At 35.2% G+C, this 17,089-nt stretch overlaps 1 protein-coding gene across 1 annotated transcript in view; it reads right to left on the bottom strand.

Annotated features, from left to right (window-relative positions):
• Positions 1-17,089, bottom strand: part of PolQ (DNA polymerase theta) — a 379,759-nt gene that overhangs the window by 91,460 nt on the left and 271,210 nt on the right. The window contains exon 15 of the mRNA XM_090409009.1: positions 15,019-15,262. Coding sequence (XP_090265135.1) covers positions 15,019-15,262 — 244 coding nt within the window. The remainder of the gene's footprint in view (positions 1-15,018; positions 15,263-17,089) is intronic.

The following is a 17,089-nucleotide window of genomic DNA, read 5'->3' as shown; positions in this document are numbered from 1 at the left end:
GGAAAGGATTCAAAAACTATTTCAAACCCACTCACACATGCAGATATTTTCACAACTCCCCCCCCCCCCCACCTCTCAAGAATATGGCATCATTAAAACTCTAACCAATACAATAATCAGTCATCCCCTCAATCCATGGCATCTCTTCAGAGGGATTTTAAGAATACCATCCCTACGTCCAGGGTCCATCCATAAAAAGAGCCAGGTCCTTAAAGAAATACAACCTCTGCACAGTTTTAAGCCCCACCTGAAACTTCCTACCCTTATTTATTCCAGTAAAGATCAGCTCCTTCCTCCCTCAGTTCCCTGTTCCTGCAAGTTAGTGTACTTTGGACAGACAGACAGACCAGCCATCCTCCGCATACATGAACACAAAATATACATCTGCAATAATCAGTATGGTCAGTCTGGTGTCTTGCAGACCATACAATGGATACTACTCATAGGAACAACTGAAAAAAAAAAAAATCCATGCTTCATCACAGCAAATTTAGAAAGGAAAGACTGTTTTTAGAATCTGCAGCTGCCCTCAGAAATCAACTGAATTTAAATAAATACAGATGCAAGAAAACATACTAAAATATGAAAAACATTAATCCTCAGAGATCCCAATTTACAACTACTGCTCCTACAGATGCCCTCTATAGGACTCTAGCATTTTATATCCACGTACTCCCTGAAGGTATCTCAGTGACTGAAATGAAATATTAGAAAAATTAAAAGCTTTTTAATCCTTTCCCAGTGCTGTTCTTACTTCATTAAACCTCCAACAAAATAACTTAGATTCAAATCCAGTCTGGAACAGAAAGAAACTTCACAAGATATTTCAAGAGAAGGTAAGTCAGACAGAGGCAGTAGTCACCTGGAAAATTGGATTTTTTACTCTGCTATTGCACATATTCTTTGTATCACTTATCACTCTGCAAAAGTGATAAACCAGGCAATAATATATGCAATTGACAAACAGTGCATTATGCAGATAAACTCATCTGTATAATGTCCTATGAGAGCATCAATAAGTTATTGAAAGTTTTTATGTTTTGTTACAAAGTATATTATACTTGACAAGAAATTATATTCTTGTTTTAATCATGTACCCATGCATAAGCAAACAAAGTTCATATTTGCATGTGAAGTATCTTCACGTGCAAATCCAAAAGTTTTTTTGTTTTTTTTTTTAATGCCATGTAGCAAGTAAGTAAGAATGATTATGGAAGGATGGCTTTAATCAATGCCAAAGGTAGGAAGGTGACAGAAGCAGCAGAAGAAATAGTTAAGTGATCACTTTGCACAGGTGTAACATCCAGGTGGAGATTTTGCCATTGCTGGTGTGACAGAGATGCATATCAAAATTGAAGTAGATGAACAGGAGGTGCTCAGCATATTGAAAAATATCAATGTGAATACAGCAGTGGGACTGGATAGTGTGTTGGAAGGTGTGATACAGGAATATGCAAGAGAACTGGCAGCACCTATGCAGAAGTTGTTTAATTTAAGTCTCTGGCAAGGTTCCAAGGGAGTGGAAAGAGGATTAGATAGTTCCATTACATAAAGGTAGCTCCAAGAAGCAGCAAATTACCAACCAATTAATATCTCAAGTGTATATTACACACTTGAGTGGTGGTTAAAGTACTGGAAAAGTTGGTTAAAGGTAAAATCTAAGGACATGAATACATTACCCTATGGTGAACGGCATGGCTTTGTAAAAGACATTAATAATTTGCATTTTATAATAGAGTGACGGCAGAATTAGATAAGGGAAATGGCTACATCATGATACTGCTGGACATTGCAAGGCATCTGACAGAGTATCACATGGATAAATATTACTAAATTTGGAGCAAATGGCAATGGATATGAAGCTGGTAGCATGGAACGGGGGGGGGGGGGGACAGACACCAAAATAATACAAATTATACAAATATAGAGAAAAGTTTAAGGGGAGGGGAATATTCAGTTGTTTTGCTGATGATGAAAAACTAGAGAGAGCATTAGTTTATAAAGATGACGTAGATATCTTGTAGGATGATTTAAATAGGCATTGTGAACAAAGGATAACGGGTGTTAATTTAATGTTGCAAAATGTAAGGTTTTACACCAGGTTTAAAGATTATATACTTTGTATAACTGCTAATAATGGACTGCAGGAAATGGATGAGGTCAGAAACTTATTGGTAATTATGGACAGAGCTGAAGTTTAGAAGGCATATTGCAAAAGTTGGAAAAATGAAATGAAATGAAATTCATTCTCGTTATATGTCCAAATCACTACAAGCAGTTCACAAAAATTTCTGCAATACCTTATTCTATCTTTTCTTGTTTTTTACCAACACTGACCTCAAAATTTTCATTTCCATTGCTTGTATTGTACTCATGCCTCCTTTTTTTTTTTGTCAGTGTCTCTCTGTCTTGCTACACAACTCTTAACATGTTCATGTTTGGGTGAGAAGAACCTCTCAGTCTTCCTGCTTTTAGGTTGACAGATGTGCCACATATCATGAGAGGTTCTTTGATTATAACTAAATCTGCATGGGGAGCAAAAGTATGTGTTTGTTTCCGGATAAATTAGAAAACAATAACTGGGATGGAGCAAATTAAGGATGATCCTATAATATTTAAACATACATGCTTGCATTTATGATAGGCATAAAAAAACTTCTTTTGTTTTATTTTCTGACAATTTTCTTTTATTCACTAATGATCAGTGTACACTAAAGATCTGATGATTATCCTATCCTTCTCATTCATCCTGGAATGGGTTGAGTTTCCTCCTAATGAGGGGTTACTGGTGTATTAATGCAGCTGGTTCACCACTCCTTTGCTGCATCCCCTAAGGGTGATATTCATGGCTGTAATCCATGTGTGTTCACGGGGCCGGTTTGCCTGCTTGTAGGATGAAAAATCCCAGATAAACTGGGGGGACCTGCTGTCCACACCCAAGGCCAGCTAACTTGGCTATGGCTAAGTAAGATCCTTGAGCTCCTCAAGTTGTCGATGGGAATCGAACCTAGGACACTCCTTCCCCAGGCATATGGTTGCAAATCGCATAGCCACTAGGCTAACCACACAGACTAATCTGATGATTACAAGAGATTATCTCCCATAATCATCAGAGTTATCCACTTGTTCAAGAATTTTATTTTTATTATTATTATTTTTTTTAAAATTTTATTTGTCAGCTGCTTTTCTTTCATTTTTCCATTCATCTACCAGATTCCTTGCTTTTGTGGATTATATTTTGGGAAAACTGGAAGAACTGCTTTTATTAAGACATACTAGAAGAACACAAATCTAATATTAACACGTTCGCTGCCATGCTACTCAGGCATAGTTTGTTACTGTACACCAAACATTTTCATTTCTTCAAGGTCAATATGGGTAATCTCGTTGCCGGCGGTAAGCGTCATATGAGTATATTCGTAGTTGGCTTGTGAGGCTCATATACCATCTACGAGTATACACACTTTCGCTGCTAGCTCCGCACACCAAGCATTTTCACTTCTTCAAGGTCAGTACAGGTAATCTCATTGCAGGTGGTAAGTGTCATACGAGTATATTCGTAGTTGGCAGCAAATGTGTTAAATATGCTCCAGCCTGAACAGTGTGGACTCAGTGGAGCATACTATTTGCACTAAACACAGAGTTTGGAAAAGGACAACAATCTTTCATAAAAGTTGCTTCCTCATACAACATCTTTATAAAGAAAGGTGCGAAACTTTACTTTACTGTACTAACTTAAACAGATCCAATGGTCTACATCTTTTCCTTACTTTTTAAATCTGCTAATCTTTCCTGACTTTATTTGTGTATGCATGTATCTTTTTTTTCTTTCTTTAAAGTTTTAAGTTAGGAAATTATGGACTGTTTGCTTATCTTACATTAGCTAGTAAGGTGGTGCTTTTTACAATTGTCTGCTATTGTTTATTTGCATGCTATAATCCTGGATACCTTCCTACATTTATGCAAAAATTTTACATTAAAGAAGTATTTTATGTGAGTTTTCCTGTGTTTATGTTATTTTGAAATGCAGGTGACAAATCTGTGCACAGTAGTCAAGACGTGCCTTCATCATCATTATGATCATCTTTTTTTTTCTTTTTTAAATCTCACACACCAGAGATACAAGAACCTATAGTATATCGGTGCCAAGTGCGAGGTGCAGATAAGGGTTGAGAAAGAAGAAACCTATTGACATTCTTCTTAAAGAGCTGTAGGTTGAAACTGTTTGAAAACACATCATGGGAAAGGCTGTTCCAGAGGACAGAGGTAAACGGAATAAATGAGGAAGAGAAGATGCAGGTTCAATGAGTTTGCAGTTGTACTGTAAAGGAATGATTTACAGCTGCTGCTTTTATTTTAACAGGCCAAGCAGCCAATGGAGGAATGATGTTTGCTCATTCACTGTAGAAGATTCGCAGAGTTGAGACACTGTCTGTGAGATAGAGAATGAAGTGAGCCTGTGATGGAAGAAACTAGTATTAGCTGAATTGCTCTTCTTGGAAAACATCAAGAATTTTTAAGGAGGTTTTAGGTGCACAATCCCAAATGTGTGAATAGTATTCTAAGAATGGACAGATTTGAGATTTCTATTAGTAGCTGGGTAGGTGTAAGGCTGAATCATATCCTTACAAAAAAAAAAAGATAATAATTTCCCTATATTTACTTGTTAGCATGTTTTTCAACATACAAGTAATCCTTGGAGCTATTTGATCATTTTTAAATATAATAATATTTTTATTCGTATAACTTTTTTAAGGGAGCTATTTCATTCTATGCTATATTACTTTTTGGAAGTTTAGCCTTGTTTAGGATGCTTGCTATGTCTAAACTTACATTATTAGCCATTGCAGGTGAAAGATTGTAGATGCCCTTTTCTATATTCATCATGATTTCTAGTTTTGGAATTTGTTTTGGTGTAACAGCAAAGTTATGGCCCAGACTGAAAGTGTTCTTAACTTCTCCAGTAAGCACTTATGACAATAAATTCGTGACCACGCAAAGTTGCAGTTGAAATGTAATATGTTGCTGCTGTTGTAGGATTTCAAAATTTCTTCAAGTGCATGCTTTTAACTTTTATTAATTCTTTTTTTTGCTGCAACTTTGGAGATATAATGTAGGATAGTCCACAGTTCAGGATTTAAAACACAATTAGTTCTTCATGTAGAGTGATGATAGAGCTGTTTAACTTACTAAGCACTAGTAGTGGCAATTTGTTGCCGTAGAAATGCTAAACTTGCCCATCAGTAAATACGATGTGCCTATGCCGAATTTAACATTTCTTTAAATCTGAGAAAACCTGGAATAATATTGCTGTCACAGCATCATTTGAGGAAGGCTAACCTGTTCAATTTTCTGGCCAATTTCAGTTTCAACTTAGCGAACTGTTGTGCTTTGTATAAAATATCTTCTCCATGAAGAATCAATCATTAGTATTGGAGTTGTAAGTTAGAATCAAAGGAGATACAAGAAGATAGTTTGATGTTAAATGTGGTATGAGAGAAGGATGTACATTGTCTCCAATGTTATTCATCATCTATATGAATCACATCATGAAGGAAAGTAGAATTCATACTTATATCAAAATTGGAGATGTTAATCTCCACTCATTACTTTATGTAGATAATGTTATACCTCTAAAGAAATCAGTATAAGTCTGTAAGATTCCCTGACTAAATTGAATAACTGTTTTAATAAATTTGTTATGAAAATCTTCAATAAAAAGACAATGAAAACAAACAAAAACATTACCTGCATCCTAAATGGAGAGTATAGAGAACAAGTAAAACATTTCAGCTATTTAGGCACAATTTTTAGTGAAGATGACAAATTAAATATGGAACAGACAAACAGCAAAGCTGGCAAGGTCAAGTGAATAAATTTATATGGAATAAGAGACAAATTAGTCAAAACACTAAACTAGGCTGTATTCAAGCTAGTGTTCATCGTAATTTTAACTTATGGATCTGAAATCTGAGTTTGAAATAAAACACTTGATCAAGGACTGGAGACCACAAATGGCATCAATTGCACTATTATATTAAAAATGATTATACTGGGAAAGAGCCTGACATTGTTAGCATTCAGGAATTTGCTATCAGAGCTAATCTCAGGTGGTATGGCACTTAAATTTACAGAATGAGAGAGGTAAAGTTAGCAAAAGAAGTGTTTTTTTTTTGCCAGGATGGCAGGAAAAAGACCCTGAGGAAGACCAAGATCTAAGTGCATTGATACAGTAAAAAAAAGTCTTAGAAGATAGAAATATCTAATAATAACATAATATTGATAGATAACATATTAATTTGGAGGAAAATTATTGATAGGACATTCGTAATGTTGTAGCTTTACATGCAGAACTATCAAAATTTGCCAGCCTAAGCTTATCCATTCTCCAGCTAATCAGCTGAGGGTTCAAATTCTGCTATAGGCATGGATGTTTCTGATTGTAATTAGGTGAGAGATGATTTCTTTGTCTGGTGTAAGACCATGGTCCCACTTATTGGAAGCCTGAAGTGGATTGAAAATGTTCTATGTTTGGTCTCTAGAGCATGGTTTCCAGACTATGTAAAAAATAAATTAAACACACAAAAAATATATAAAATTGATTAAAAAAAAAAAAAACTTTTGTGTATGTGTGTGTCGCTCCCACCCACGAGTAACTTTTTTGTGGGTGGGAGCAACATAAAAAAAAATCCTCTAAACCCCCATGATAGGAATTAATTGACGATACACCAGGTTTAAAATTTTATTTTAATGGTGACACACCATTTTGTACTTGTATATGGAAAGTTTATGACTTCTGCATTGATTTAACCTCACTATCTTCATGGGTCTAGCTCCAACTGAGGAAATCTGAATAAAGGTTGAACACAGGCTGGGTAGTGACCTTTCCTATAATGCATAGCAATACACATGTCCAAAAAGGAGGTGTGCTTTTCCTTATGGGATATTAAGGTAAATGACGTGAAGTCAACAGCCTTAAATAGCTTAGCTATAAAGATACTTCATGGTCAAACTTTGTTCACTTATGCTTGGGTAAGGGATTGAAACAAGAATATAATTTCAGAGACATAGGTTTCAGAATCTATAGATGAACTTCTATAGAAGTTCATTAGACATTACAAAAACTTTGAATTCCTCTATATGGAAAGTAATATGCATTTATGATACTCCCACATTCACCAGGTTAGTTCAGAAGATATCATCTCTACCATACAACCAACAAGCTATGAATACTATAAAGATATGAATACTATAGTGACATGGGTTTACAAGTCTTTTGGTAGTAAATGATTTCTTTCACCCAAAGTAGAATACATCTTACTTATTGAAGGTCTGAAAAAAGTACAATATTTGTTTTCTAAATTTCCAGATTATCTATTTAAAAAAAAAATTATATACATATTGATTACACACACAAAAAGTTGAAGGACCTATAAGGACATCAGTGATATGTGTTGGGTGCAGGTGAGGACTCTGATAGAAGTTTATCAACTTTTTTTTGGTAGAGTCACATGTTGAGCTTTTTGGGAATACTTATGAGAGGAAGATTGTTCCAGAGGACAGAGGTGGAGAAGCAGGTTCAGTGCATTTGCAGTTGCACAATAAAGAAATGCTAGTTAGCTGTTGTTCTTGTATTAACAGGTGCAACTGAAGGTGGAGGAATGATGGTTGCCAGTTCAGTGGAGCAATGACCATTGAAGTATCTATAGACTAGACAGTGCTGAAATAATGCATATGTGAAATAGAGGTTGAAGTGAAACTATAAGATAGGGGATAACCTATGAGTTGAACTGCTCTCCTCTGGGAAGTTTAGGTGCACAATCTCAAACATGTGAGCAGTATTCTAAGCATGTGTGGACTTGGGATCTGTATATAGTTAAGAGTTGGTTAAGTGTAAAATAGCATCTTGAATGAAAGAGAATGCATAGTTTTTCTGGATATGATGCTGAGGAAGTTACTGATACATGTTTTTGCTAGGAGAGACTGGAGGTAAATGTAAATGTAAAGTCCAAGTAGAAATATCTGACTATGTCTGGTGATTTTTGAATTACTGAGGGCAAGTGTAGGTGTGCCAAGATCTCTTTTGTGAGAGACAGGCAAGACTGTTTTGGTGGCATTGAATGACTAAATTGTTCTCAACCAATTAAAGGATGCATGTAGATCAATGTTTAAGACACTAGTTGTTATTATTATTATGTGACACTTCCAAAGAGTCAAAGCACTTATTGTGGGGGAGAACTTTCCTCTGCACAACTACTGTCTACACTTCTTAATCATCTATCTGCTCGCTACACCATCTAGCCTCTCCCCATACCCAATAATGGTACATTTGTCTAAATTTGTGTGTGTGTGTGTGTGTGTTCGTTTGTTCGTTCTCTGGCCAATTTTCCTATATGCCAGATGAAAACTCAGAGTATTCAATTTATGCTCAAACTAAATGTTGATCACTTCCAATTCTCTCTATACTCTTGTCCTGAAATCAGTGGGAAGACATTACTATCAACAATAATTGGGTCACTGAGACTTTTCTTATTATTTGTATCTTTTCCCAATGTGAATTTGAGCATATTTTTATGTGGTGGTGTTAATAATAACTAGTCAGTGTCCTGAACAGCAATCCAAAAGGTAATACTTACCATTATTATTAGCTTTGCTGTTTGCTCAAAATTTTTCCAAATTATTTCTATACATCAGGTAATCATTTCTTACTTTGGAATTTGGACCTCTAACAATGATCAACATTGATGAGTATGTTGATTTTTTTTGACAAAAAAACCAATGTAATAAAAATATAACTAACACTGGGTTTATAGGTCATAATAAATATTTAATAAACCTACTAGTTTTGCCACTTAAGCCTAGCTTAAGTGGCTTCATCTGGGTTAGGATAAATTTGCAACAAGTAATAAAAATGTGAAATTTGAGTGACTTCCAAATGTCATACAAAATCATCTCATGGTTTCTGTTGAGAGTGCCTTGTGAGTGGATTACCATTGTAACCTCTCTGATGTTGCAGGTGCTGAAGTTGTCTTCTATTATATGGCATGGAGCTCTTGTCCCATTCAATGCTGTGGTGAGTGTAAGAGAAATGGAATGCTAGATCTGAACTGTTTTCTCTGTTGTTTTCGGCATCTCCAATATGTTCCTTTTGTCTTATTTCTAAACTTTTTGATGTATGTCCTATGTAATTAAGGCCACAAGAACATGGAATATTGTAAACTCCAGAATGTTTGTTGAAAGGGTTGTGGTCCTTGGCGAGCATAACAGATTTTGTACCACCATAATGGATTTGAAGGTCACACTAATGTCATGAGATTTCAGGAGATTTGCGATTTTTAGCGAAAGTTCGCCAACAAAAGGGATGGAAACCGAGGTTCTGTAAATGAATATCACTGATCTGTTGTGGACATTGACTGACCATGTGCCAGCTTTCAAGCTCCATGTGTTTCTGTTTTACTTGTATTTTTGTGTAACGGTTCCTACACATTTGGTGTTTTTAGTTATGTAATGATTCATATTTAACACTTGTATATTTATTTGTGTTTATCCTAACCCAGATGAAGCCACTAGCTTAAGTGGTAAAACTAGTAGGTTTATTAAATAATTATTACGACCTATAAAGCCAACGTTAGCTATATTTTTATAACGATCAATTTTTTATTTTATTATAGTTATTTTTTTATTTTTTTGTATCAGCTACCTTCTCTAATGGCTCAAAACTTCTTCTTTCCACTTCTGTAGGACTATAGGCACAAATACATATCATTGTTTAGTTCCCCATTCTGATATTTGTCCTCATCGCTCTATATGATACTGCTTGCTATTCCAGAAGATTATCCTTATATCTTTTTTTTTTGTTTGTTTCAAAATATCTCTTCACTTAAATCTAAAAATCTGTAAAATCACGAACTTAGGCAACAACCATGCCAAAAAGAAGGCACTTGAATTAGCTATTCTGCTTGATCTGATAATAAAATTTGTCTCTGTTCCCTCATGGGGCAAAGATGTTTACTCTATTTAAATTACCTCAGTTATACATTTCCGTGCTTTTTATGATTTTTATTTTCAATTAACCCCCCAACTGGCTACGACGTCGAGCTAAATCTGGATACGAAGCTCTAAAACCCATTGAATAACATAGATAAGACGTGCAATTTGGTGTCACTATTTCATCCACATTGGCCAGTAGGGAGGTTAAAAGATGAAACAAATACCTAACTGTTTTCGCTCATCTTAATTGGTCCAATGTAATTAGTTGTAGGATAACTTTGCTTACTTTCATTTATCAATTAATATAATTTTAAATATGGAAAGCATAAAGGTCAGATGAACAATAGCTATGCTTCATGCATGCTATTGTTCAAGATTATTTCAAGATTATCATTGGCAAATATTAGAATGAGATGAGGATAATTTGAATTCTGATATGATTTTTAAATACAGCCACATAACATGCACAGAAATCGTAAAAAGTAATCACTTGGGAAATTATTATTTTTCCGGAGTGAACCAAAGAAAGGCTGAAATAACTCATTTTACTTATTATACATGAGTCCAACCTCATTCGACTATAATCATACAATCCATGAAAGCTCTGGCAGAAAATGGGACATTCAGTACATCGTCAACACTGTTTCCAATTGTAAATATGGGCATGAAAGTTAAAATTATTTATAGAAATTATAAATATATATTAAAACTTGTCTATATCAGTGTCATAAAAATGTCAGTTCCCACTTCACACACGTAAAACAGAAACTCATGACAAATGACGACATTCATTTTGATTGCTTCACAATAACCAATCACAGCCACTAATGACTTTTGGATGCTGTTGTCTCAGCACACACCCTACCTCACCTTCTGAACCGTTTAAAACCACTAGAATGCTAAGAATTTGACATGTGTGCCATCTGTACTTCTGTTTAAAGGGCTCAAAGGTGTCAGTATTTGTGACAGCACAACTGGGTTATTAATGCGAATGTGATGCAATGCTTACATTTGGAAAAGTGTCCTCTTCATGAAACATTAATATATTGTGTTCAATTTTAGGAATTGCATGAAGCCAGGAAACAATTAGGAGAGTCTTTAACAGTAATAAATGCAAAAATATATCAATGCTATTGCTACTATTCTGTAGGTGTGCGGTGTACACCTAGCACACCCAGAATATTGGCACATATACTGCTTGGAAAGAAGTCAACGGACCATAGTGTGAGGAACAAGCAGCCATGTCATCTACCTTAATAAGATGCAGGACCGCCTTCCACTGCGATGACTGCAGCAATCCTATGGGGCATACTTTCCACAAGCATACAATAGGGATCAATGGGAATTTTGGACTATTCTTCCTGTAGCATGTATTCCTCCTGGACTGTTGTGGAGCAGATATCCCTTCACTTCACCTGATGCTCCAGTTCATCTCACAGATGTTCAATAGGGTTGAGATCAGGGCTCTGTGGAGGCCAGTCAAGTGTGGTGACATTCATGTCCACAAACCATGCTGTTACAGCAGCTTTATGACACGGTGCACTGTTTTGCTGAAAGAGACAATGGTTAGTTCTGTAGAAATGCCTCAAAGTGGGGAGCATTGCATTATCCAGAATGTTCAGATACCTCTTGGAGCTCTATGTTCATGGCACCATAAACAGATGTCCAAGGCCAAACCAGGTAAAATAGGCCCATTCCATCACCACTACCTCCAAGATTTCATAGTTAGAATATGCACTCTGGTAAGAGATGTTTACCAGGCATCAACCACATATGCTCTTTGCACCACTGAAAATAATGGTGCATGTTGGTTCAGATGATGTGGGGCTTGTATATTGCAGTCATACCATGGAAAACTATGTTGTGAGACTTGGTTCTAATGTGTTTTGTGCAAATTAATGTTCCATTCAATGCCTGGAACTCTGCATTCAACATGTCAGCCAACAAGTGGCGGTTTTTACATTATCCTACATAGCACTCTATGGTCATGTTTGGTGGGTCATCCACTGCAGCTGCATTTGCAGTTGACTTATGCTTCCATCTCAGGATGGCATCACTAACTGTTGACCTGGCATGGCCCTATTTGTCAATCCTCAAAAAAGGATATTGGATGGATAATGACAATGGAACAGACCAACATGGTCTATACCAGTAATTAGCGTTATGATGATGATATCATAACATTAATCACAATTAGGAGAGTCTTTAACAGTAATAAATGCAAAAATATATCGATGCTATTGCTACTATTCTGTAGGTGTGCACCGCACACCTAGCACACCCAGAATGTTGGCACATATACTGCTTGGAAAGAAGCCTTATGAAGCCCTATATATATAAGGCTTCTCACATCATAAATGAGATTCAGATGTAACCCTTTCAAAAAATAAAAGATATGTTGTGCTCTCGGAAACAGTTATATCCAATGGAAACAACAAAACATTTGTCATGAAGACCTATCTGACATACAAAAAAAGAAAGGATCTCAATATCCAAAGACAACTCTTCGACATATCCATCCAGTTAATTCCAAAGGCATTAAGCAAAAAATAGACTGCATTCCTGAGAGGACTGGTTCGTTTACTTCAGTTTTATATTTAACTCAAACTAATACACACTGCATTGTGGTATAGAATATTCTCTGACTGAAACAATATGAATATTCAAAATTTCAGCAGTGCTGAAAGTACATTTTTGCTCTGGATATCAAAGTATATATTATAGAATACACACTCGTCAGTATTCTAATTACTAGAACTAATTCTCATAGGACTTAATATCCCCTAATTTTGAACCATTATGGTAGGTCCAAGCTAATTAGATAAAAGGCACCTAAAGGATAGAACACATCATATTGATGTTTCTACCTCTGGAAAATAAAACTACATTTTCTTGAGTCCAACTAATTCAGCATAAAGTCAAAAATTTTAGAAAAAATTTTTTCAGTCATTAATAGCATTCAAATACCTGCAGGTTGTCATGGTAATTCATTCCTATCAGGTGTTTCAATGTCAGGAATGAGAAATTTTTTGAATAGAATTAAAACTTCGATTAGCATGAAAAGTTATTAATATCGTAATATAGTAGCAACACTCAATGACAGCTAGATAAAATTTTTCCAAAGATGATGGGATTTCCTGCTTCTGGATAAGAGGGGGTGGGGTGGGGATAAATTTTTAAAGTAGGTTTGTGGAATATTATCATTCAGTAAACACACTACTATCAAATAACAGCAAAAAAGTGACTGTATCAATGCAATATACTAAAAGGACAGAACACTACACTGATTATCATTGTTCAAAGTAAACTTGACTCTGAAATTTGTTCTTAACAACCTGGTACTCAATCAGACCAATCCAATTAAATTAGGTACAAATGCTGAATTCCTATGTATATATCACTGGTGATTTCTAAGATTCCTTAAACATGGTGTAACAAATATTTAAAATAAAAAGACAGTAATTATTATTGTTGGAAGTTTATTTTGCACTTGGTTAAACTATAATAAATTTAGTTTAATCCTTTATCCAAGTGTAAGCAAACAAAATTTCAGATGCAAACATATTTGCATCTGAAAATATCTTCGGGACTGAGGTAAGGTGGTACATCCCGTGGCAACTCATAGCAAAGGTGGACCAAGCTCTCATCACTCCTTGTGTCAGTATCTCCCATAATGCAAAGCACATCTCCTTGCAGACATGTATACTGCTATGCATTAAGGGAAGGGCATTAAGAGTGATGAGAGCTTGGTCCACCTTTGCTACGAGTTGCCAAGGGATGTACCACCTTATCTCAGTCCTGAAGATATTTTCAGGTGCAAACTTCGTTTGCTTACACTTGGATAAAGGATTAAACTAAATTTATTATAGTCTAACCAAGTACAAAATAAACTTCAAACATCTTTCTCTAAATCCAGAGTAATTTAATAATAAGGTTGTACACCGGTAGGCAACTCATATAGGTAAGTATGACCTCCCCATAGCTTCTGCCTTTGTATCACCACTCTGGGTCTGCCTCCCACTGATGAGACCTCAATAAAGGCCGAAGCCGGTCTGGGTAGTGGCCCTTCCCTTAATGCATAGCAGTATACATGTCTGCAAGGAGATGTGCTTTGCATTATGGGAAATACTGAGACAAGGAGTGTTGAGAGCTTGGTCCACCTTTGCTACGAGTTGCCAAGAAATGTACCACCTTACCTCAGTCCTGAAGATATTTTCAGGTGCAAACTTTGTTCGCTTACACTTGGATAAAGAATTAAACTAAATTTATTACAGTAATTATTATATGTACAGGCAGCTCCCAACTTTATGAGTTAATTTGTTCCAAATTTATTTCCCATACATGTAATGTTAAAACAGGAATTACATTCTCAACAATAAAATTTGACCATAGTAATGTTAAATAATGTTGTTAAGTTCTTTAGCACATAACTATGTAAACTGCATGAATTGCAGATTTTTAATTTCCTTCAAATATTTTTCTTTATCTTTTAAAATTATACACACAGTTGAAGTGCTTTGGTAATATTTCCACAAAGATATATTTTTGCCACATATTTGCTTATGAACTCATATTTTGTTTTCACTGTTATTCCTTTTTTTTTTTTTTTAATTAATATTATTCTTGATAAGATTATTTTGTTTCGGCATACTGTTCAGTATTAATAAGGGAGTAAAATTTGAAATAAGACAAACTAGCAGAAATGAAGAGTAAAACAACACCACTTTTTGTAACATCCGCATGGTAACTGCATTATGTTGCGTGAGTCAATGAGATGCTCTCCTCTGCTTAAACAAACATATGCACAGTAGTTCTGTATTGTATAGCAATGCATTAAGTTTGAAATGCAGTATTTATGAATATTTAGCATTAATTTATTGCAATTAATGTTGATATTTTTTGATTTTGTGGATACTTGGGGGAAAAAAAAAACCCTCATGAACCAATGAACTCATAAAGCAAAAACTCAAAGCGACCAGGTACTACTGTCTGTATTGTTAAATATTTTTGTGAAGTTATTCCTCTTACCTCTGAAATGGACTTGAGTTTTTTAGTAACAGTTCAATGTCATTTGGATCTGCTAAAGCAAGAGCAGCTAAACTTTCATATCCTCCATTATAAATAATTCTAGCTCTTTGTGCATTTAAAGTTGTCAACTGTAGCAATTCACACAGCTCTCTCTGAACTCCAAAATACAGTCGCTTTTGGTACTGAGATAACAGTAGTTCAAGATTACTCCATCCCAGACGGCCACAAAATGCTGTTAACATTCCTGAAATACATAAAAGAAAATGAAATCTGTTAAATAGTACATAAAACATAACTGTCAATTCCTTCACAACATGAAAGAACAGAATTTTTAAAATGTATTTGTGAGCTACACACTCTTTGATGTAAATGGTGTATTTTTTAAGGAATTTACAATTACCACCAAGGCAACCATAAAGCCTATGTATTATGTCTGTTTACTGTGTGTGTATGTGTTCTTCTTTCTGGTTTGCTTGCTTTTCAGGATAAAAAATCTGAATTTCTGATAAGAAAAACCTTTTTATCTCCATATGAAACTAACTCGCATTTGATTAAAAAGCCTTTATAAAGGTTTTTGTGTCATTAATGAGTTTTGAATCCATATCCTCCCAACCAAAGGGCATCATTTGTTACTGAGTGAGCCACTTTATTTATGATATATGCAATAGTATGATTTAAAAAAAAAAAAAAAAAAAAAAAAAAAAAAAAGATTCATAACCCACCTTTCAAAGGTTGCAATCCATTATTCACATAAAGTACTTCTTCAAGGTTCTTTGGACTGGATGGTTCCTACCAATCATTTGTGTTCTATTCTCAATGAGAGATTTCTCACCACTGCCTTAGTTCTGATTCCAATATTTCTTTTGTTGTATTTTTCTAGCAATTTCCCTTGTTCTGTTTCTTGCAATATCCTTTATGGGTTTTTTTTAAAATTTTTCTTGTGTTATTTTCTCCCTGATTTCTTTCATTCGATTTCTGGCAATTTCCCTGATCTGTTTCCAGCAAAACAGAACCCCCCCCCCCCCACTGGATTGGAATGCAATGGAGGTCCCCTATATCTCTGATCCCTAGGTCTGCTATAGCGATGGTCTAATGTAGTACAGGAAAACCTCACATAACGCAAATTTGACAATTCTTTATTATTGTAATCAGTTAGCATGATTAAGTGAAATGATATTATTTCCTGCTTTAAGCAAGTAATTAATCAGTTAAAGTAATTTTTTTATTATGTGAAATTTTACGTTAAGTGAAATTTTTGTGGCGAGCAGCAGCACATGTCAATGTAGCAGTCAGTGGATGGCAGTGCTGCAGGCAGTGGCCGGTGACACTTAGCAGTTGACTCAAAGCTGTCATTGCAGCACACGTGCAAACTCTGTTCTCTTGCTCAGTCACTTTTCCTTCATTTTGCTTTAATTTAGATACAATGATTGTACAAGACATAGGATACAGCGAGTCTACAGTTCGGACTATATTAATAAGAGCGAAGAATAGAAAGAACAAGGAAAAGTTGCTACTGCTTCTTTAAGCATGCAGCTCATCCAAAATAGAAGCCTTTAATGATTGAGATGGAATATCTTCTATCACTATGAATTGAGGATTGTAACCAAAAAAGAATACCTCTTAGTACAAGGAATATTCAGGCAAAAGCTCTCAATATTTTCACCTGATTGAAAGAGACCAAATTTCAAGAGGAATGTGAAAGTTTTACTGTGAGTTTAGGATGGTTTGACTGTTTTAAAATCTGAGCTGGACTGCATAACATAAGAATAACTGGGGAATCTGCTAGTGCTGATAAAGATTCAGTGGCCAAGGTTCCCGAAGAATTACAAAGGATAATTCAGGAGGGTGATTATGACGATCGTCAAATATTCAACATCGATGAAACTGGTCTCTTTTGGAAACATATGCAAAGGAAAACTTTCCTAGCTAAAACTGAAGCATCTCAACCAGGATACAAAGTATGTAAAGATCATCTTACACTTTTATTAGGAGGCAATGCAGAAGGCAACTTTAAATTCAAGCCTATGTTAATTTATCATGTGCAAAATTCACTATCTAACATTATTGAAGA

The sequence above is a fragment of the Typopeltis vanoorti genome, chromosome 19 (genome assembly GCF_054136105.1).
Source record: "Typopeltis vanoorti isolate ZY-2024b chromosome 19, IOZ_Tvanoo_1.0, whole genome shotgun sequence".
Taxonomy (NCBI): domain Eukaryota; kingdom Metazoa; phylum Arthropoda; class Arachnida; order Uropygi; family Thelyphonidae; genus Typopeltis; species Typopeltis vanoorti.
This window is presented reverse-complemented; position numbering and strand designations above follow the sequence as displayed.